This window comes from Delphinus delphis, chromosome 9, assembly GCF_949987515.2.
Source record: "Delphinus delphis chromosome 9, mDelDel1.2, whole genome shotgun sequence".
Taxonomy (NCBI): domain Eukaryota; kingdom Metazoa; phylum Chordata; class Mammalia; order Artiodactyla; family Delphinidae; genus Delphinus; species Delphinus delphis.
Genome location: NC_082691.1, coordinates 106604544 through 106625890, shown reverse-complemented (window position 1 = coordinate 106625890; position 21347 = coordinate 106604544). Strand labels below are relative to the sequence as shown.

Genomic DNA, 21347 nt, shown 5'->3' with positions numbered 1-21347 from the left:
TAAACATCTTTGCTAATTAACTAAGCCGTACTTTGTATTGGTGAATTTTTTTTTTTCTTTTTTGCCCTTTCCTTGTTTGCTTTAGTTTCAAGAATAGGCAAGCCTCATAAAATGAACTGAGGAGTGTTGTGTCTTTTGGTATTCCTGGAAGAGTTTGTTCAAGATGAGAAGTAGTTCCTTGCATTTGTTGTAGCACCCTAAAATGGAGCTTGGTGTTTGTTCCCTTTGTGGGAAGAGGTTAATTGGCTTTTTAATTTGCATGTACGTTTTTAGGATAGTCGGGTTTTCTTTTATCTTGTGTCAAACTTGATGGGTGAAATAATCCAATTTGTGAAAAAATATAATTCTATTTTTATTGGGTCAAAATAGTTCAGACACTCCTGCTGTAGGCATACGCCCTAGAGAAGTCCCTACACGTGTGCACGGGGGACAGAGCGGGGTGCTCAGATGCGGAGTGGCGGGGCACCGGGGTGCTGGGGCTTCACTAGGGGAGCAGGTTTAAAGCACGCAGAACTGAACGCTGTATTCCTTATGCTTGCGTGTGTGATGACAGCGTGCGGATGCACGAGGAAAGGGCAAAGACAGGCTTCCAGTCTAGTCCACCCCACCCCTTTCCTGCCCACACGTTCACAAAGCCCTCCTCGCTGTCATTACACACGGAATAAAAGCAGGGTCTCCTGGCTAACAGGCAGGGGTCCCTTCATGGGGTGGGGAGGGGGTCGCCATTCCCAGCGGGGAGGCCCTCCTTGAGATTTCCATCCTCCGGGTCTCCAGAATCCTCTGTGTCCTGCAATCGCATGTTCACCCTGATTCCTCCAAGCTTTGGGGTGCAGCTCCTCCCTCCCCACTCTGGGCTGTGCCCTGGAGTCAGGCGGTACTCGGTGTGGGACAGAGCTGTCACCCCGGGGAGAAAAAGGGAGGCACGGTGTACTCGGGAGTGGGGAGTGGTGGGCGATGTCCCTGTGCTGAGTGAGGGCAGCCACGTGGGGTCCTGGCCTCTGCAGCAGTGGGATGGGGATCGTTTGCTCCCCGCCCTCTAGAAGGGGCTCCGTGAACGTCACAGGCTAGCAGCCGAGGGCCCGTTAGAGGCCCCTTTCCTTGGGGTCTGGCAGCCCACTTTCCCTCCTGGGTGGAACTGGGACCATCAGATGTCCTGATCAAGTGGAAATCCAACGGGCATTCCAGCCTAGCACACTGGGCGTCCACCGACACGAGGGAGGACACAGTCGGTGCTGCTGACGCAGTAAAAACCTTGGGATCCGTGTCTGAGCCCGTCTCCCGCCGGCTCCCATGCCCACCATCCCAGTGACTCACCTGCGGCTGGGCCATTTTTTTCAGCACAGAGAGTGGGAACCCAGCTCCCCCATTTTGAATATTTCCTGGTCCTAATGAGATGTCACAGATATTCTGGTCAGCTCCGAGGTAATCCAGAGCACTGACAGTCAGAACCATCCGGTTTGCCAACGGTTTGATCTGTCACCACTCAGGAGCATGAAGGCCGACAGAGCTGGTGCGCACAGGGCTGGGGTTTGAGCCCCACCTGTGTCCTCGCTGGGAGTTTCACTCTGCTCCCTCCTCAGGTGGACAGGAGGCCCCTGAAGGGACACATGGCTCAAGGGTCTTGAAAAATCTCCTTGAAAGAGTCATTCCTTGACCTGTGACTGCAACTATGTTCTCACTGTGAACCACAGGACGGCATCGCATACAGACTCTGGCATGCTATGGCTGCCTGTCGTAAATATCAGCAAGCGTGACAGGAACGGACGGAATGGTTTCATAAGGAGAAAGGCACAGAGCATCAGTCCACGCAGGAGACGCCCACCCCCCAGCCAAAGGGCTCAAGGAGCAATAAGCTTGTGTTTGAAGGCTGTGCACACAGTGGACAGACCCATGTGTCTCCGTGCCTTGTACAGCACTCAGACATGTTCTCACACACACACGTGCAGTCACACACGCATGCAGACACGCTCCCGTGTGCACACACGCACATCTGCTTGTCGGGGCCCAGCACTGGGGATTCCTACTGTGCCCACGTACCCGGCCGGCACTCCAGAAAGGGCCGTGCACAGCCCTCCCGCCCATCAGAAATCTGGGCTGCCTCTGGAACGGCCCTGTGCTTCCCACGCGAGATTTCCTTTCCTCCCTTCCTCACGCTCCACTTCTCCCCGCGTGAGCGTCCTCTGTCCTGTCAGCAGAACTCGGCCGCGCGGCAGGCAAAGCAGAGGCCAGCACGGTCTGCTCTGCTCAGAGCAGGGCAACCTCCTGCGCCTCCTCGTGGGTTTTGTGCTTCTTCCCATGCCCTGTTGCTGCGCTTTCTTTGCCTCTGGTCCCCCACTTTCCCTTTCTGGGGTGTTTCCCTCTAACTGGGCTGTGACTGCCAGAGTCCTGGAGCCGGGGCCCAGGGGTGACGCAGGACCGGCGACGCAGGACCTGGTTCCGGAAGCCACCGTCAGCAGCAGCCGGGCAAACAAGGAAAGAACGAACCCCTCCGCGCTCTTCCTGGGGCCCGTGTAAGGATGCCCGGGAAGGAGCAGCACAGCCCCAAGCGGCAGCAGTCCTGCAGGGCGCGGGCTCGGGAGGGGCTTGGCTCCTCTGGGTCCCTCACCAAGGCCAACCTGTAAATGCCCTCGGATTCGCCTGTCAGGCAGGCACCTGACGACGGAGACCTGCATCTACAAGAGGTGGAGTTAGGCCCTTCGGTATCACACAGACGTTGCTGGGCGGTTTCACGCCCCGCCCTCGTGCTTCCGAATCGCTTAACAGCCTGTCACGAATGAGCTCTACCTTCTAGCCCACCCTGGTCTTATTCCCTGCCTTTTCCTGTTGTTTCTGTCGCAAATGTATCACCAGTCAGCTCTCTGGACATCAGAGGGACAGACGTCCTGTCAGCCTCAGGCCTTCACCGGGGTGGGTCTCATGCCCAGAGCGCCCATTTGGGGTCAGCCCCATGGGCTTCCATTGCGGATGGCGGGGTGCTCAGCGTGGCTGAGGAATGAGCCTCTTGGATCCTTTCTCAGACGAGTCTGGGGATGAAGCATCTCAGCAGGTGCGTCCACTCCGGGAGGCTCGTATGCTTTGAGGGGAGAGCAGCATGGTGCTAACGCAGGTCTGGCTGCGGAGAATAACGCGATGAACAAGCTGTGCCCTGAAAAGCCCACTCCCCAGTGCTTTTCCCCATCCGGTGGGCCACCCTTCGTGGGGTGCCGTGGGGCCACGATGGATGGTGGCGGCTGCTGCATCCTGGGGAGGGACGGTGGCCCCACAGGGTGGACAGCGCTTTCTCTGGGGGGCGGTCCCCTGGGCCGTTGGGCCAAAGAGAAGATAAAACTCCCCACCCACCCGCCTGCTAGGCCAGGAGACAGGAGGGGGAAGTGCTCTCTTGGGTGCTGCGGCACGGAGGGTGCCGAGCAGGGTCGGGAGGCGGACGGGCCTGGGGTCTGTGGGACAGTCGGGCCCAGTGTTCAGTTCCACATGCAGGTGGGCTGGCCGAGCTGTCACCCCCAGCCCCAGCGTCTGGGCAGCCCAGCCTTGCCTGGGGTGGGGAGGCCGCAGGAAGCCTGCCTGGATGAGGGCCCGGCAGGGGCCAGGGACGGGTGGGAGTGGGCACAGCTGACCCTGGGGTCAGCCACACCAGTCAGCAGAGAGGGGTGACTGAGGGGATAAGCCAGGGTAGGGTGCGGGGGACACTCAGCCCCGCACACACACACCCCCCCTCCTCTCTCAAACATACACAGCCCCCATCTGCTGAGGGACCCCGCGCTGTGCCCAGGTCTTTAGGGAGTGGAAGTCTCCTGGGGAGGAACGCAAGGGCCCCAGCGCCCCTTGCTGGACCCTCGGACGGTGGCCCGTGGAGGGCAGGCTACAGGGAGCAGGGAAGGACCCCCGCTGACCCTACCTCAGGGCAGGGTCCCCACTGTGGAATCCTGGCCCCGCTGGCTGGAGCTCAGGGCCGCAGCCTCCGTTTCCGTTGACCCCGCAGGTTAGGCTCCCCCAGCCCCTCCTTCCCAGACTGAGGACCCCCACACCCGCAGGCCCTGCGCGGCTCCAGCCCCTTCCTGGGGAGGCCCGCACTGCCCGCAGCAGGTGCGCTTCCGACTCAGGCCTTGGGCCGGCGTGGGGTACGGGGTGGGCGGGGGCTGGGCGCCCTCACGGGCGGAGGGGTCGAGGAAGCCCTGGGACGCAGGCGGGCCGGGGAGGCTCGGCGGCCACAGGGCAGCAGGAGGCCAAGGGCGGAGCACGGGGGGCTGGGCGCCCGCAGAGATTCGGCGGGGTTGGGGGCCAGGCAGGCCGGAGCACGTTTCGCGGACCGCTCCCCGCGGGGGGGGGGCGGGGCGTGGGCGTGGCCGGCGGGCGGGCGCGCGGCGTGTCGGGGGCGGGGCATGGGCGGGGCCGGGCGTGTCGGGGCGGGGCCAGCGGCGCTGTCCGGTGCTGAAACCGCGGCAGCGCCGGGAGCGCGGGGAGGGGCGGCCGCCATGGACTGAGCGCCGCCGACATGGGGCCGCTGCTCGCGCTCCTGCTGCTGCTGCTGCTGCTGCTGCCGCGCGCCCCGCCCGCCGCCCCCGCGCCCCGCGCCCGCCCGCCACCGGGGCTGCTCGGTGAGTGGGGTCGGGGTCTGGGTCGAGGTTGGGGAGGGGCTCCCGTGTGACTGAGGGGAGCGGCGGGGGGGGGGCCCGAGTGGGGGCGGGGGTTTCTCGGTGCTAGAAGGCGGTGTTGGGGGCGCCTGGGAGATGAGGGGCAGGTGGGGGAGGAGGTGAGGGCCGCGCGGGCGTCGCGGGTCCGCCCGTACTCCTCCTCGGTTTGCGGCCCCCGGCGGGCGCGGGGCGGTGAGAGCGCGCTCTGCGTGGGCGACCCCCGCGTGGTCGTGCCGCGTGCGCCGCGGGCCGAGCCGGGGGGCGGGCGGGGCGCCCGGGGGGGCGCGGGGCCTTCGCTCCCCCGGCCTCGGTCCCCCGCGGGGTCCTTCCCGCCCCTAGCGGCCTCCTCCCCCCTGCCGGCGCTCGCAGTCGCACGGACATTTTCCTCCCGTGACGGGAGTGGGAGGGCGAGGGTGGGAAGCGCCACGGGGAGCGCCCCGAATCGCCTTCCTACAGGCGTGGCCTTTGACACTCCGCCCCGGGAGCAGTCGGGCCCCTCCCTCCCGCCGCGCTCATCTTTGTGTGCAGGAGGCCTTCCAGCCGCCGGCGTGCCCGCGGCTTCAAGGCCGGAATAAATGGTGCTACAAGACTGAGCGCAAATCCAGGTCCAGGGTGGTGGAGGGGGCCTCTCTCCGCCGCCCACCGCCTCCTCCTGCCTCTGGTCTCCTTGGGCGTCGCTGTCCCAAACAAACGGAAACTGCAGCGAGCGGTGGACAGACGGTCTCCCCAGACTCCTCGCTAATGCGGCCACTTGCCCTGAGTCCCTCTCTGCTTTCCGGGTCTTCACACTCACTCCCTGGCCTGGTGGGCAGCGTGGCACAGTTGGAGGCAGAGCTGGATCCAGGAGGACGTCCTCGCCTGCTGGGGTGGAGTCCTGGGGTGGAAGGGTGTGTCTGGTTGGCCACATCCTGGGGTCCTGTTGTCAGAGTCACCTCGGGCCCTGGGGGCCACTCCATGCACAGGTGAGCCTTGCCAGGTGAACCCTGCTTGGCGAGGCTCCGGGGCCTGGCTCACTCTGCCTTGAGCTCCAGGGCCTTGCCCCCGATCAGCAACAAAGGCCGAGCTGCGGGCTGGTCTGCTTTGGCTGGGCTGTGTTCCCTCCTTTGTCGGGCCGGAACTGGCATATCACCTCACGTGAGAGCTGTTTGCTCAGCTCGCCAGATGCCACCCTCCACATACACACACGGTCAGGGAGAGCCAGGATCAGCTGACACTGGCCACTCAGTGTTGCAGGGAAGGTAGCTTCTACGAGATGCGGGGGAGGCTGGTCCTCGACTATCCTCTTTCCATTGTAATTGCCAGTTCATAGCATTTTTCAGAAATCGTAGATAAAGGAGGAAGTGGGGAGGGGGGTGGTAGCTCAGGGAGGGAGCAAGGAAAACCCAGGGCCGGACACATGTGAAGAGAAGAGAATCGCTAAGCTGCCCAGGACAGCACTGCCCGACACAGCAGTGGGGTTCCGGCTACAAGCAAAGTCGAGTCATATCACTGAGAAGGGGTGACTTATTCCCCCTCTGTTCACGATGTGGCCCAAGGGAGCCTCCTGGATGCAGTCTTGATGTGGGACAACATTAGGGGCCCAGGCATTGTTACAACTGTCTCAGGGACTCCAGGTGATCCGTTTAACCTGCTGTATCCAGGGATGATTGGACACTGCCACGGCAGAGTATACAGGTAGTCAGATGGAAGTGTGGTCTTCCCATTTGGGGCCCCAACCCGGGCTTGCATGTAGCCGTGTCTACCTATGTACGCTCCCAAGGTTCTGTTCACCCAGCCTTATGTCCATGCGCCGTCCGCACCCGGAGGGCTGCTGCCTTACCTCAGGATTCACATACACAGTCTCCAGAAAGTGCACGGGGAACCGTGGTCACCCATGAAAGGCATATGCTACTATGTTTCTCTTTCTCAGCCATCTGGAACTTGTTTGTTAGTGGTCGCACCAACTACAGTGTTCCAAATAGTGATGGACAGGGAAAGATGCACCAGAGACCTTAGATCTGGCCCCAACCATGTCACTCGTACCTATTTTTCAATTTAGCTCTTCACACTCAACTTCACGTTAAGGCCTACACAACACGTGGTTCAAGGAGATAACACGTTTTTGCTCCTCATTTGCACCATAAAGTTGTAGGTTAGAATAAGGGGTCAAATGTCACCAAGACCTAAGACCAGTTCTTTTTGCACCGGATGCCTTGCCTTGAGCGAGGGGCCTCTTCACATTTAGACAGTGAAGGAGCTCTTGTTGAAACCCTGGGTTGACAGAACTACCGCATCTGAGTTTAACTTCATTGCTCTGAGCCACGTGCCATGGCGAGGCCTTATTTCCACGGCAGCTGATGGCAGCTTCCCACTGACAGTGGGTGTTGCACCTCTCCCTTTCTCTTCAAGTGCACCCTTCCACCTTAATCACTTAAGCTTCCTGACCTTGCACCACCCATTCTGCCCATGTCTTTCTGGTGCAAAAGGCTCCCTTATGGCCCAAGGTGTCCCATTATTTGTGACACTATTATCAGGGTTGAATGGGGCAGGAATAAGGCACCCCTTCTCAATGATATGACTCAACTTTGTTTGTAGCTAGAACACCATTGCTGTGTTGGGCATTGCTGTCCTGGGCAGCTGAGTGATTCTCTTCGTATAAGTCCATCTTTGGGTTTTCCTTCTCCCTCCCTCTGCCTTTCCCTGTGATTTTACGACGTCCTTTTGTTCAGGTGCTCAGTACTTTTTCCATAAGGATGATGCGAACATGAGCCTTTTGTCTTTAAGCCATTCTTCAGTTACAGGGAGGCCAGTTTGTGAACCTGCTCCAGCAGCCTCCACGTTTAAGGGCAGTCATGTTAAAGATCTTCCTCTTTTGCTAAAGAAAAATGAATTTCCTTTGCCAAAGGACAGAGTCAACCTTTCGTGCAAATTTTTCTTGGAGAATCCAAAGTCAGACCTACCCAGTGCACCTGGCTTTGAAGATGGGCGGCTGTTTCTTTTTTCTCCTTTGTTTTTGCCTCTCGATTTGCCCACACATAGTTTTCATTCGCTAGTGAGCCCACTCCCGGAGCAGGAGTCGGCTTGCTTTGTCACCTAGATGGCACGACATTTATTTTTGAATCAAAGCATCCTTCCTGCCACAAAAGCACAAATCCATCTTTGCTCCTTGGGGTCCGGAGCTGTTGATTTTGTTGGCTGTATGGTGATGAGCAGCCTGCCCCTCCCCCCGAGAGAGCCCTGCTGCCTTCTCTCTGGCTGTGAGCCTTTCTCTGCCTGTTGTTTCTTCCTCCTGGTCCGGCTCCTGCAGCCTCAGGTGCTGGTTGATGTCCCCATGCAGAAGGATTGGGGCACAGGGAAAACCCCAGGCTTCCGGGAAGGGGAGGTACCAGACAGTGGGCTCACCCACGGATGCAGAGGTGTTGGGTGGAACCGTGGTGCGGCTGTCTCCTGTGTCCAGAGACAGCAGTTCAACGTGTCAGACTCGGGAGGAATGTGTAGGGAAATACAGAGGTTTTTAGATGGCTTCCTCTCTGTGCTAAGCTTAGCTGTGCGTCTCAGCATCTTGCATCTCTTCTTTTAAAAGCTGATCTCTTTTTGCACCTGCTTACCAGGATCACCGTCAGCGGTACCCACCAAGGAGGTGCAGGGGGTGTGCTAAATTCGTAGTGGTCTGCTTTCTACTTTCCTCTCGGGGGTGGTGCTGGTCTCCGCTGATAGTTTCTGTGCGCCACGAGATGTGCAGGCTTGTTGGGTTCCTGGCTTCCCGCGAAGAAGGGCAGTAGGGGCACAGTGAATCTGCAGCTCAGGCAGGATGGAACCCAGGGCTCATCACCCCAGGGCATATGTTTTGATGAACTCTGTGGCAGTCATTGGTTCTTTTACGTGATAATAATGTATGCATTCTGAGTTTATTTTGTTCTGTGTTTTACATGCAATATTACCTAACTTGAAAATGCAGTTATTTATCCACTTTTCTTAGGATTTTTGAAAGTTAGGAATATGGGGTGAGGAAGTGGAGTGAAGTATGGAGAGGTGGGGTCAGCTGAGCTGTCATTACGCATATGGTCTTATTAAGAAGGGTTTCCATTACCACGACCTCTTGGAGCATTACCTTAGAATTGCAACATATTTTATGAAAGGGTGTTTGTAACTCAATGTGATCCAAACTAAAAAGAACCCTCTGGTTTTGGGTGGTAGGTATTTAAGATGTGCCTGGTTAGGTGCAAATATTGCTAGTTTAAGAATTCTTTACGTGTGGAGAGGTGAAAAAAAGCTTAAGAAGAAAGTGGACAGAAGGGTTTTTTTTATCTAGATGTATCCCGGTAGGTGAGGCTCAGCTGATCTTATCTCTTCTGACAAGACGTTCCGTTTCCTGAGAAAGCAGACAGTTGAATTCATGGCAGATAACTCTCTGTGCCACACAAAAGCACCTGGCAGCTGTTTTCACATTAGTCTAAATTGACCTTCATAAATGTAGACCCAGCTGGACTTATTTTTCAAGTCTTGGTTGATAGGAGGCCAGAGAACTGGAGGAGCAGGAAACAGTCAATGCACTTTTCTGCTGGCTGGAAACAGAGTTTGTGGAAGGAAGAAGGAAATTTTTTCTTTTAACTCGTGCTCTAACAACTTGGCCAGGATCACTACTTAAGTATCTAGGGCAGGAAGTGAAAAGAGGTGTGGTTCTCCTGGAAACACTCATGGTCACGTGTTAAGTGACATTTTCCTTTGTTAGTTGTGGTGAGTAGGTGACTCCCATGTTAGCCAAAGAAACTGAACTTCGGGCTAGAGGTGCTGACGTGTGAAACATCAGGGCCTATAAAACGCCCTCCGTGTGTGATGTGCAGAAATAAGGAAGCTGTTGAGGGTTTTGTGATGATCACTTGGCGTTAACTCTCCTGTGTGGAGGTGGGTAAGAGGGCATTTGGTTTACTTATTTTGTGTTTTATCTGTTCTCTCCAGTCGTATTGACTGTGATTCAGAAAACACAAACACACGCCCTCTCAGCCTGTGTGACTAATAATGGTTTCCGTGAGGGCAGCTGGAGGGTGTGATGGGCTGGGGGGGATGAGCTAATAGTTGTAAAACAGATTGGGGTGATTTCTCTTTCTAATTTAATTAAAAATGATCACATAGTGAAATGGTGTTTTCCTTTTGGTATATGGTTCTATGTATAGATTCCAGTGACAGGAGGTAGCCCAGTTCCATAACCCCAACACTGCCCCGTGCCCTCCCTCTGTCCCTTGAACCCTGGCAACCCCGGGAGCACTCTACATGTGGCTACCTGGACGCCCCCGAATAGCTTTGATAGGTAAGCGTTTCTATCTCCATTTCACAGATGGAAACACTGAGACTTGGAGTGGCTAAGAAGCACGCTGTAGGACACCCAGTGCTGGGATTGGGTCCTGGGCCTCTGACCTTTTCCAGCAGATGACCCCAGGATGGGGCAGGGACACCTCTGTAGGATGCAGGTCCCAGCAGAAGGATTCTGTGTGACGTTAGAACTTGTCCCTCTAATTCCACAAGAACAAGGACGTCTGGGGCGGGGGACATTGATTTTCCAAGTTGGGATTTGTTCTGAGTGTCAGATTCAATTATTTGGCTAGCTGTTCTGGAGAATTTTGATGTTTGGAAGTGGATGACTTGTTTCTGGACACCTTTAGCCTTCCCAAGATGGCAGGAGTGCAGGTGCCACCACAGCATCACAGATTCATGTGTCCATAAACTCTGTTCAGAATGCCTCTGGGTTTCCATCAGATTTTTAAAATGTAGTAATACCAACACCAAAGAAGCTAGCTCTCATTTGAGACTTGTTACACCAAACGGTATACTTCAGAGTAAGGCACGAAGGAGGGATTACTTTCATAAGAAAAACTTAAGAGTAGGTTCCGTCTAAGCTTGACATTTAGAGTGGTAGACAGGCAAGGGATGGGGCATTCTGGTCACTCATTATTCTTTCCTGAGGTGTGCTGGCAGGCAAGAGAATGAAGCTTCCCTCATGTGACATGAGCAGTCTGTGTCACCTCGTGGTCCTAAAAGCCCATTTTGCAATGTCCTACGTACAGTACAAAGGATGTGTTTAGAAGTTTGTTTGGCGGAAGGAATTTTCAGAAGAAAGGCTGACCTGGCTGCCAAAGGGAAGAGGGCTTGACATTAATGGTACAAGTCAGTTCTGACTCTAGCAGTGAAATATAGTCAACTCATAAATGGACGGAGCAGCCACTAAAGTTGGCCCTGGGAGGCTGATGCTTTTTCCATCTGGGGCTGTGGCTTTAATCCAGCTCAGAGCAGTAATTAACCTGAGGTACGGCTTGAAGCCAATTCAGTGATATGTATGTTCCCTGAAATAGCTGGTATTTTAACGGCACCAGACGAGGCAGACCAGCGAAAGAAAGCACAGTTTCTCCGTGGTGGGTGGGAATGGGAATCTGGAGAAGAAGTGGTGCAAGTTGCCGTCCCCCAACCTTCCCATCTCAAGCCATCTTCTGTCCTGCAAAGGCACATCGCTTTTACCAAACAATACTTCGGGTCTTCTTGAATCTCCTTTTCTGCTTTTGCCTGAAAATAGGCCAAGGTTCACATCACCAAACTTCCATCTGAGCTAAGTGTTGCCTAAGCAAAACACAGGGAAGTCCCAGGGTCAGTTCCAGGGGCCCGGGGCCCAGCCTTGTGCCTGAGCCTTCCCCAGCCTCATACCTGTCTCCCCAGGGCATCCTGGTCCCTGATTCCATGACATGGTCCACGTTGAACCAAGAGAGGATTCCAGTAGTTTCCAAACACATGGTGGGGACTGAGTGGATATGGGTCCAGGACACAAACTACAGGAGCAAAGATACCATTTCAGGGGGGCATGTGACTGACTGAGGGCCTGCCTCATCTTTCCATCTGGTAATCTTTACAGTTTGCACGCACAACAGGAGTCAAGAGAAATGAAAGTACTTCACCTAAACCACTCTGAATTTATACCGTGATAAAAATGCCAAATTCTTTGTGTTTTTGAGAAGATTTTATGAGATGGTGGGAGAGCCCTTGGTAATGGCAGTCCTAGTTGTAACCCTACTTGTTTTTAGAAGCTCCAGGTTTCTCCAGCTTGGTGGCCACACAGGGTGGAATATTGTTATCATTGAAAACAGTGCGACTTTGCTGAGTCCAAGTCTCAGCTGAACTGACTACTGAGGTTTTTGCAGAAGCAACCATTTAAAATAGCAATATCGGGAATTCCCTGGCGGCCCAGGGGTTAGGATTCCGTACTTTCACTGCAGAGGGCCCGGGTTTGATCCTTGGTCGGTGAACTGAGATCCTACAAGCCTTGTGGCACGGCCAAACAAACAAACAAAGTCATATGATTTATGTTTTCTAAGAAGCGTATTTAAAAAACAGTCACCAGCCCAGCTAGAATGCATTCCTCATTATATTGTACCAATGAGAACAAATAACGGTGATAATACATCTGCAGGTTACGTCACCCCTTCAAAGAGCTTCAGGCCCTTGAATAAAAGAAAGAGGGCGTAAATAATAGTCACACGAATTCTGACACGTTTGAGTGGAGAGTGGAATCAAAAGGGATGGTCCATACTCTTTTTCAAACACAGTAAACACTTCCTTTTAAATAATATTTGATATTTGATAAATGCAGAAATCAGAGCACTTTTGGGGGTATATTTGACATGACTAGTTGGCACTGTTTTTAAGTGTCTGGATTTTTGTCTCGTCACCGAAGCATAAACATATTTGACGGTAGAGACTGAAGGCCTCACACACCTTGCAGAAGCGTTGGGGGTCACACGCAGCACTCGGGACCCAACTTGCTGAGCACGTGTGCCTTTTGCGCCTGACACAACGCACGGTGGCCGCCCTGCGAGGGCACCACACGCAGTGTCCACGGCGGCCCCGCAGTGCCCGGTTCTCGTGGAGAGAGGGCTCCCCCAGCGCAGGGCTCCCGAGTCCACCACCGCCTGCGCCGCTCACCTGGGGATGTTCTGTGCCGCACGGTCCGTCGGAGAAGATGGCCGCGGCGGCGACGGTAGCCGCGGAGCGGGGGCCTCGCTGCCTCCGGGTCCGACTCCGCTGTGTCTCTACTGTGAGCCCTGGGCTCAGGCCTTCGGATTTGGGACCCGGGGTGCGTGGTCCTGGCACCACCAAGTCCCCGCCGGTGTCCGGCGGTCACTGCAGGCTGTCCCTCTCTGCTTGCCTGTGTGGCTCCGCTGGCCACCCCATCCCCGCTCTCCCGAGGGGAGCCCGGTGACTCTGGCCGGTCGCCTGCCCTCTGAACTGCAGTTTGAGGGGCGAGTCTCGCCGCCCCGTGTTTGGCAGGCCTGTGGGAAGGCAGCGCCTTCCACCTGCGTGGGCTGTCGGATTCCTGCTGCGAGGTATCTGCTGGGCGCTGGTCAGTGCCCCAGTGTGTTCCTGTGCTTTGCTCCCCAGGTCCACCCTTTCTTCCCCGCAGCCTTTCTCTCGGAGGAAGGACGGTGGGGACAGGCGCTCCCTCGCTCTGCTCCTGGTTTTCGTCAGGCTCCTCAGGTTCTGGGGATCCGGCCCATTGGTGGGGCGGTGGGAGGTCAGGAGCTGAGCTGGCTGTCTTCCACCTTGCCTGACGGTTCCTGCCAGGGACAAGCCCTGGTGCCCCGCAGGTGAGCGCGTGTGGCCTGTGGCTCGCTGCCCGGCCGCCCCGCCCAGAAACCTCCCCCCAGGAAGGTCTGACTTTCACCCCGTCCGCGGTCCCTGGTCTCCACTCCGGGAGCTCACTCCCAGCCCTCTCCAGGCTGCACCCCACTCCTGTCCTCGCCGGGGGTCCCGCCGCGCGTCCCTCCCCAGAGGAAACCGCAGCGCGTGTCTGTGGGGAGGGGAGGCAGAGGTGCCAGCGGGATGTCCCGTGGGGAGCAGACGGCGAGGCTGGGGTCCTGGTGGAGTCCTCCTGGGGGGGCACATCCTGGGCCTTGCCCAGCAAGGATTCCAAGTTCTTTGCCCAACTTCGGTGTCACACCCAGGGCCTGGAATATGCTTTTAAAAAAAGACTTTCGGCAGAGTGTAGGTGGAATAGGGAAACTGTGGTATCAGAAGCCAAGGCTTCCATCTCTTGCAGAACCAGGTGTGGGCTGAATTTCTCTCTGATAGGAGCCAGGCGGGGTGCCTGTGCAGGGTGGCCCAGCCCCTGGCTGTGCCAGCGTCTGTTTCCCCGGAAGTGGCCATGCCAGGCCTTGGGTCTCCTGTTTGCTTTTGTCTTGTTTGGGGCAAGCACTTCAAAGGGCACGTCAAGTGCGGATGCTGAAAGCCCAGAGAATGCTCTTTTACGTGAGTTTTTCATCACTGGGAATTTAAGCAGGAGGAAGCATTTTGATGACTTGAGTAAAGAAACCTTTTTTAAATGGAAAAATTATTTTTCAGAATAAAGATTAGATTCTTAGTTTAGTTTACTAGGAAGCCGAATCACTTATTTTCTATCTGTGATAATTTCTTTTTTTTTTAATTGTTGCATTTTATTTTATTTTTTTATACAGCAGGTTCTTAGTAGTCATCCATTTTATACACATCAGTGTATACATGTCAATCCCAGTCTCCCAATTCATCCCACCACCACCACCCCTCCCCCCCACCGCTTTCCCCCCTTGGTGTCCATATGTTTGTTCTCTACATCTGTGTCTCTATTTCTGCCCTGCAAACCGGTTCATCTGTACCATTTTTCTAGGTTCCACATGTACGCGTTAATATACGATATTTGTTTTTCTCTTTCTGACTTACTTCACTCTGTACGACAGTCTCTAGATCCATCCACATCCCTACAAATGACCCAATTTTGTTCCTTTTTATGGCTGAGTAGCATTCCATTCTGTATATGTACCACATCTTCTTTATCCATTCGTCTGTCGATGGGCATTTAGGTTGCTTCCATGACCTGGCTGTTGTAAATAGTGCTGCAGTGAGCATTGGGGTGCATGTGTCTTTTTGAATTATGGTTTTCTCTGGGTATATGCCCAGTAGTGGGATTGCTGGGTTGTATGGTAGTTCTAGTTTTAGTTTTTTAAGGAACTGTTCTCCAGAGAGGCTGTACCAATTTACATTCCCACCAACAGTGCAAGAGGGTTCCCTTTTCTCCACACCCTCTCCAGCATTTGTTGTTTGTACATTTTCTGATGATGCCCATTCCGACTGGTGTGAGGTGATACCTCATTGTAGTTCTGATTTGCATTTCTCTAATAATTTGTGATGTTGAGCAGCTTTTCATGTGCCTCTTGGCCATCTGTATGTCTTCTTTGGAGAAATGTCTGTTTAGGTCTTCTGCCCATTTTTGGATTGGGTTGTTTGTTCTTTTAATATTGAGCTGCATGAGCTGTTTATATATTTTGGAGATTAATCCTTTGTCCATTGATTCTTTTGCAAATACTTTCTCCCATTCTGAGGGCTGTCTTTTCGGCTTGTGTATGGTTTCCTTTGCTGTGCAAAAGCTTTTAAGTTTCATTAGGTCCCATTTGTTTATTTTTGTTTTTATTTCCTTTACTGTAGGAGGTGGATCAAAAAGGATCTTGCTGTGATTTATGTGAAAGAGTGTCCTTCTGCTGACTTTGTTTCTTCTTCTTTCTCTAGTTCCTTTCGGTGTAAGGTTAGATTGTTTATTTGAGATTTCTCTTGTTTCTTGAGGTGGGCTTGTATAGCTATAAACTTCCCTCTTAGAACTGCTTTTGTCCCATCCCATAGGTTTTGGATCACCCTGTTTTCATTGTCATTTGTCTTTAGGTATTTTTTGATTTCCTCTTTGATTTCTTCAGTGATCTCTTGGTTATTTAGTAACGTATTGTTTAGCCTCCATGTGTCTGTGTTTTTTACGTTTTTTCCCCCTGGAATTGATTTCTAATCTCATAGCGTTGTGGTCAGAAAAGATGCTTGATATGATTTAAATTTTCTTAAATTTACTGAGGCTTGATTTATGACCCAAGATGTGATTTATCCTGGAGAATGTTCTGTGCGCACTTGAGAAGAAAGTATAATCTGCTGTTTTTGGATAGAATGTCCTATAAATATCAAATCTGTCTGGTCTATTGTGTCATTTAAAGTATGTTTCCTTATTAACTTTCTGTTTGGATGATCTGTCCATTGGTGTAAGTGAGGTGTTAAAGTCCCCCACTATTATTGTGTTACTGTCGATTTCCTCTCTTATAGCTGTTAGCAGTTGCCTTAGGTATTGAGGTGCTCCTATGTTGGGTGTATATATATTTATAATTGTTATATCTTTTTCTTGGATTGATCCCTTGATCATTATGTAGTGTCCTTCCTTGTCTCTTGTGACATTCTTTATTTTAAAGTCTATTTTATCTGATATGAGTATTGCTACCCTAGTTTTCTTTTGATTTCCACTTGCATGGAATATTTTTCCATCCCCTCGCTTTCAGTCTGTATGTGTCGCTAGGTCTGAAGTGGGTCTCTTGTAGACAGCATATATATGAGTCCTGTTTTTGTATCCATTCAGCAAACCTGTGTCTTTTGGTTGGAGCATTTAATCCATTCACGTTTAAGGTAATTATTGATATGTATGTTCCTATGACCATTTTCTCAATTGTTTTGGGTTTGTTTTTGTAGGTCCTTTGCTTCTCTTGTGTTTCCCACTTAGAGAAGTTCCTTTAGCATTTGTTGTAGAGCTGGTTTGGTGGTGCTGAGTTCTCTTAGCTTTTGCTTGTCTGTAAAACTTTTGATTTCTCTGTCGAATCTGAATGAGATCCTTGCTGGGTAGAGTAATCTTGGCTGTAGGTTCTTCCCTTTCATCACTTTAAGTATATCATGGCTCCCTTCTGGCTTGTAGAGTTTCTGCTGAGAAATCAGCTGTTAACCTTATGGGAGTTCCCTTGTATGTTATTCGTCGTTTTTCCCTTGCTGCTTTCAATTAGTTTTCTTTGTCTTTAATTTTTGCCAATTTGATTATTATGTGTCTTGGCATGTTTCTCCTTTGGTTTATCCTGTATGAGACTCTCTGCACTTCCTGGACTTGGGTGGCTATTTCCTTTCCCATGTTAGTGAAGTTTTCAACTATAATCTCTTCAAATATTTTCTCGGGTCCTTTCTCGCTCTCTTCTCCTTCTGGGACCCCTATAATGCTAATGTTGTTGCGTTTAATGTTGTCCCAGAGGTCTCTTGGGCTGTCTTCATTTCTTTTCATTCTTTTTTCTTTATTCTGTTCCACAGCAGTGAATTCCACCATTCTGTCTTGCAGGTCACTTATCCGTTCTTCTGCCTCAGTTATTGTGCTATTGATTCCTTATAGTGTATTTTCTTTTTCAGTTACTGTATTGTTCATCTCTGTTTGTTTGTTCTTTAATTCTTCTAGATCTTTGTTAAACATTTCTTGCATCTTCTCAATCTTTGCCTCCATTCTTTTTCCGAGGTCCTGGATCATCTTCACTATCATTATTCTGAATTCTTTTTCTGGAAGGTTGCCTATCTCCACTTCATTTAGTTGTTTTCCTGGGGTTTTATCTTGTTCCTTCATCTGGTACGTAGCCCTCTGCCTTTTCATCTTGTCTGTCTTTCTGTGAATATGGTTTTTGTTCCACAGGCTGCAGGATTGTAGTTCTTGCTTCTGCTGCCTGCCCTCTGGTGGATGAGGCTATCTAAGAGGCTTGTGCAAGTTTCCTGACGGGAGGGGACTGGAGGTGGGTAGAGCTGACTGTTGCTCTGGTGGGCAGAGCTCAGTAAAACTTTAATGGGCTTGTCTGCTGATGGGTGGGGCTGTCCCCTCCCTTTTGGTGTTTGGCCTAAGGCGACCCAACACTGGAGCCTACCCGGGCTCTTTGGTGGCGCTAATGGCAGACTCTGGGAGGGCTCACGCCAGGGAGTACTTCCCAGAATTTCTGCTGCCAGTGTCCCATGGTGAGCCACAGCCACCCCCTGTCTGTGCAGGAGACCCTCCAACACTAGCAGGTAGGTCTGGTTCAGTCTCCTATGGGGTCCCTGCTCCTTCCCCTGGGTCCCGATGCGCACACTACTTTGTGTGTACCCTCCAAGAGTGGAGTCTCTGTTTCCCCCAGTCCTGTCGAAGTCCTGCAGTCAAATCCCGCTAGCCTTCAAAGTCTGATTCTCTAGGAATTCCTCCTCCCGTTGCCGGACCCCCAGGTTTGGAAGCCTGACGTGTGGTTCAGAACCTTCAATCCAGTGGGTGGACTTCTGTGGTCTAAGTGTTCTCCAGTTTGTGAGTCACCCACCCAGCAGTTATGGGATTTGATTTTACTGTGATTGCGCCCCTCCTACCGTCTCATTGTGGCCTCTCCTTTGTATTTGGATGTGGGGTATCTTTTTTGGTGAGTTCCAGTGCCTTCCTGTCGATGGTTGTTCAGCAGTTAGTTGTGATTCCGGTGTTCTCGCAAGCGGGAGTGAGAGCACGTCCTTCTACTCCGCCATCTTGAGCCAATCTCTGTGATAATTTCTAATGGTTGTTTATTCCTAACATATCATAATGAACTTAGATTTTAATTTACCCTCATCATAGAAGATGTGGATGCGTACATACAGATGTATAACCAAGATGGTGTAAATGACACGGGTGGTGTGCTGAAAACCATTGTACGGACTTCATGTGACAAGCAAATGTCTGGGGGATGGACCAATGCAGTATCAAAGGAACAGTCTGGGAATGAAAACCTTGTTAGTAAAAAATATAGTAAGTGTGTACGGGTTAAAGAGTATCGATACTTAGCAATGAAACTAGATCCTGCCTGGTTACATCTGTTTTGTCTCTGAGAAGAAGTAGTTCTGAAGGAATATGTTGATTTGGTGCTATTCTGAGAAGATGAAAATGTGCAGTCAAGCTGAAAGTTTGGATATTTATGCAGATATGCCTGTTCTCATCCTCCAAAGGCTTTGAGGGAGTGAACTATAGATGTAAAACCCATGTTAGGGTGCTAGGAGACTACATTATTGACACATCAGTACATTAATTAAGCAGTCTATTGGTGATGTTAAAAAATGATATGTTTGGTCTAAATTGATATTGTTGAAGAATATGTAGCATTTGTTTAATGATTAAATGTTTTCCTTAGGAACTCCTAAAGAACATCAGATATCCAGGGTACATTTAAAGTCAAACACTGGGAAAAAAAGAATGTTCCAGATTGTTAGAGGTGATCTTACATAAAATAAGATGTTTCACAAAGATTGTAGAAGACTAAATGGGTCCTAACTCCAAAATCAAAGCCTTATTTTGAAAGATCCGATGTGGGTATGGGTGTACGTGTTTCAAATGGTGTAATAGTTCCTCCAGTATATCAAAAGCTGCTGCTTTGCTGTGTAAAATGAATAAAGGGGGAAGAATATGTCCTTTGAAAAAAGGCGGAGGGTTGTTTTAAGTTTCCCCTGGAGAAGCGGGTGTGCAGTTCCTTTATGTAACCCAGCGGTTTTCCACTGGGGTCTCAACTGTCTTGGTGACATTTTTGGTTGTCCCAGCTGGGGTGGGAGGTGTGCTGCTGGCACCTCCAGAGAGGGGGCTGAGATGCTGAATGAATGTCCTTCAGTGCACAGGATGCCCCCACCCCGGAGGACTGGCCGGAAGGTCAGCTGGGCTGGCTGAGGAGCCCCGATGCAGATGGGGGGCTTGGGAGGAGCTGCTGGCTGTGTGCTCACCTGCAGGAGAGGGAGAGGAGGGCTGATGGGGGTGGCAGAACAAAGTGTAACACAAAGAAGTCTTGTCTCCTCTGCATGCCCTCCAGTTCTGGTGCAGTGACCGGGGACCTGCCCCGAGAATCTGACCCTGTCACTGTTCTGCTGGAAACCTCCCCTCATGGACGTGGCCCACGCCATGTGTATGTGTCCATGTAGAGGTATACACGTATGCGTATATATATTTGCAAATTACCTACATGCTCTACTGAACTAATGCTTATTATAAAACAAATTAAAAATAAATTTAAAAGAATGAGAGATAAAACATTGCCAATGATTAATTATTATTGTCGAAGGTACAAAAACTTTTTTTCCTCACTAAAATTATTAATATTGTTTCAGATGCTTACTTTTTAAATGTCTTTTCAATCTCAGTGGCTTCAGGGTATACCTGCTGTCTCAGGGCACAATGTGTGGTTAGAACAGTGTCCGCCATTAACGATAATGTATGTAAATCCATGTGTGAAGAAGTCTGGAGGATGACGTTCCACCTTTCTGACTGCTTCCTTGCTGGGTCTGATTAACTTGCCGTTCCTTTGACCTCACTGTGTCTGAAGAGCTCCCGCTAGGAGAAGCATCAGCTCATCCCGTTTTCTGTGATAGTGTCGTCATTAACCATCCATGATCTCCTTGCAAGGATCCCTTCAAATCTGGTTCATATTGTGCTTAGTTAAAATGGATCACCAGTCACGCCACCGGGCACACGTGAGCGGCAGCGCATCGAGAGGACCGCTGGAGGGTGGCCCACGCTTCTGCACAAGAGCTCCCGGGCCTGTTTGCCACAGACCTCGTGCGGCTGCAGAGTGAGCCCATATATCAGAAACACTTAGCTTTAAGCCAGTATAGTGGTGGGCGTATCTGAATATATACACTCAGTCGTATTTGCTGAATAAATGAATGAGCCAGTTACAGACTTTGAGGCTGGAGAAGATTCCCTGGTCCAGCTTCATCAATTTATAAACAACTTCTAAGTAAGGAGGTTCAGACCTGGGGATGTGGTGGTCACGAAGCCTCCCAGACTGGCCCAGACAGAGCCTGAGGAGGGATACGGGGGGTTCTCTTGGTCTGGAAGTCTTCACGGGCAGAATAAACAGAGACATGAAGTGTGGGCGAACACTTGCTGGAAGTCGGGACACTGGCCCGGTTATTCTTCCAGACTCCCTTCCAGTTACTCTGGGATTGGACTCTTTATTTTCAGAAGTGATACTTTTGGGGACTTCCTGGTGGTGCAGTGGTTAAGAATCCGCCTGCCAATGCAGGGGACACGGGTTCAATCCCTGGTTGGGGAAGATCCCACATGCTGCGGAGCAACTAAGCCCGTGCGCCACAACTACTGAGCCTGTGCACTAAAGCCCATGAGCCACAACTGCTGAGCCATGTGCCACAACTACTGAAGCCCACGTACCTAGAGCCCGTGCTCTGCAACAAGAGAAGCCATTGCAATGAGAAGCCCACGCACCCCAACGAAGCATAGCCCCTGCTCTCCACAGCTGGAGAGAAAGCACGAGTGCAGTAACGAAGACCCAACGCAGCCAAAAAAAAAAAAAAAAAAAAAGTGACTATTTTTCACAAATACACGTAATCTTCTTGTGAAAATTTCTTGACTCTCTGAACCTCTCTCTGGCCTCATCAGCACCCAAAGCTGATGTTCGTGCGTCTCCAGGAAGCAGATTCCCTTTCTTGTTCCCACCCCACTTCTCTGGATTGGCATCAAAAGCCAGTGAAATACAAAGGACTGTTGATTATCTGATGACTAATTCCTATCAACTATTCTTATAAAAATGGGATGAGGGAAGGGAATACATTTCTACATTATAAGCATCAGATTTTCTTGCTACTATTCATTATGCATCACTCTAACCTCCAGAAGAACACTTTATAAAATTCAAATTCTCATTCTAAGAACATTTCAAAAGGAGTGAATGACTAGTCTTCAGCTTAGAAAATGTCAGGAAGTGAGGTTTGCTTATTCAGTTGGAATAAAATGTAAATCACTCAGAAAATATAAACTCACATGTGGGAGCTTCCTCTGCCGGCATCGATCAGTGGGCTGAATGACCCATACCATGCTCTTATCTTCATCTAGAAACCACCATTTTC

General features: G+C 51.5%; 1 protein-coding gene across 2 annotated transcripts in view; it reads left to right on the top strand.

Moving 5' to 3' along the window:
* The first annotated feature begins 4451 nt into the window (after positions 1-4451).
* The window catches only part of PTPRN2 (protein tyrosine phosphatase receptor type N2), a 689751-nt gene continuing 672855 nt past the window's right edge, over positions 4452-21347 (top strand). For both annotated transcript variants that reach the window (XM_060021206.1, XM_060021207.1), the window contains exon 1: positions 4452-4595. In XM_060021206.1, coding sequence (XP_059877189.1) covers positions 4493-4595 — 103 coding nt within the window. In that variant the 5' untranslated portion in view covers positions 4452-4492. The remainder of the gene's footprint in view (positions 4596-21347) is intronic.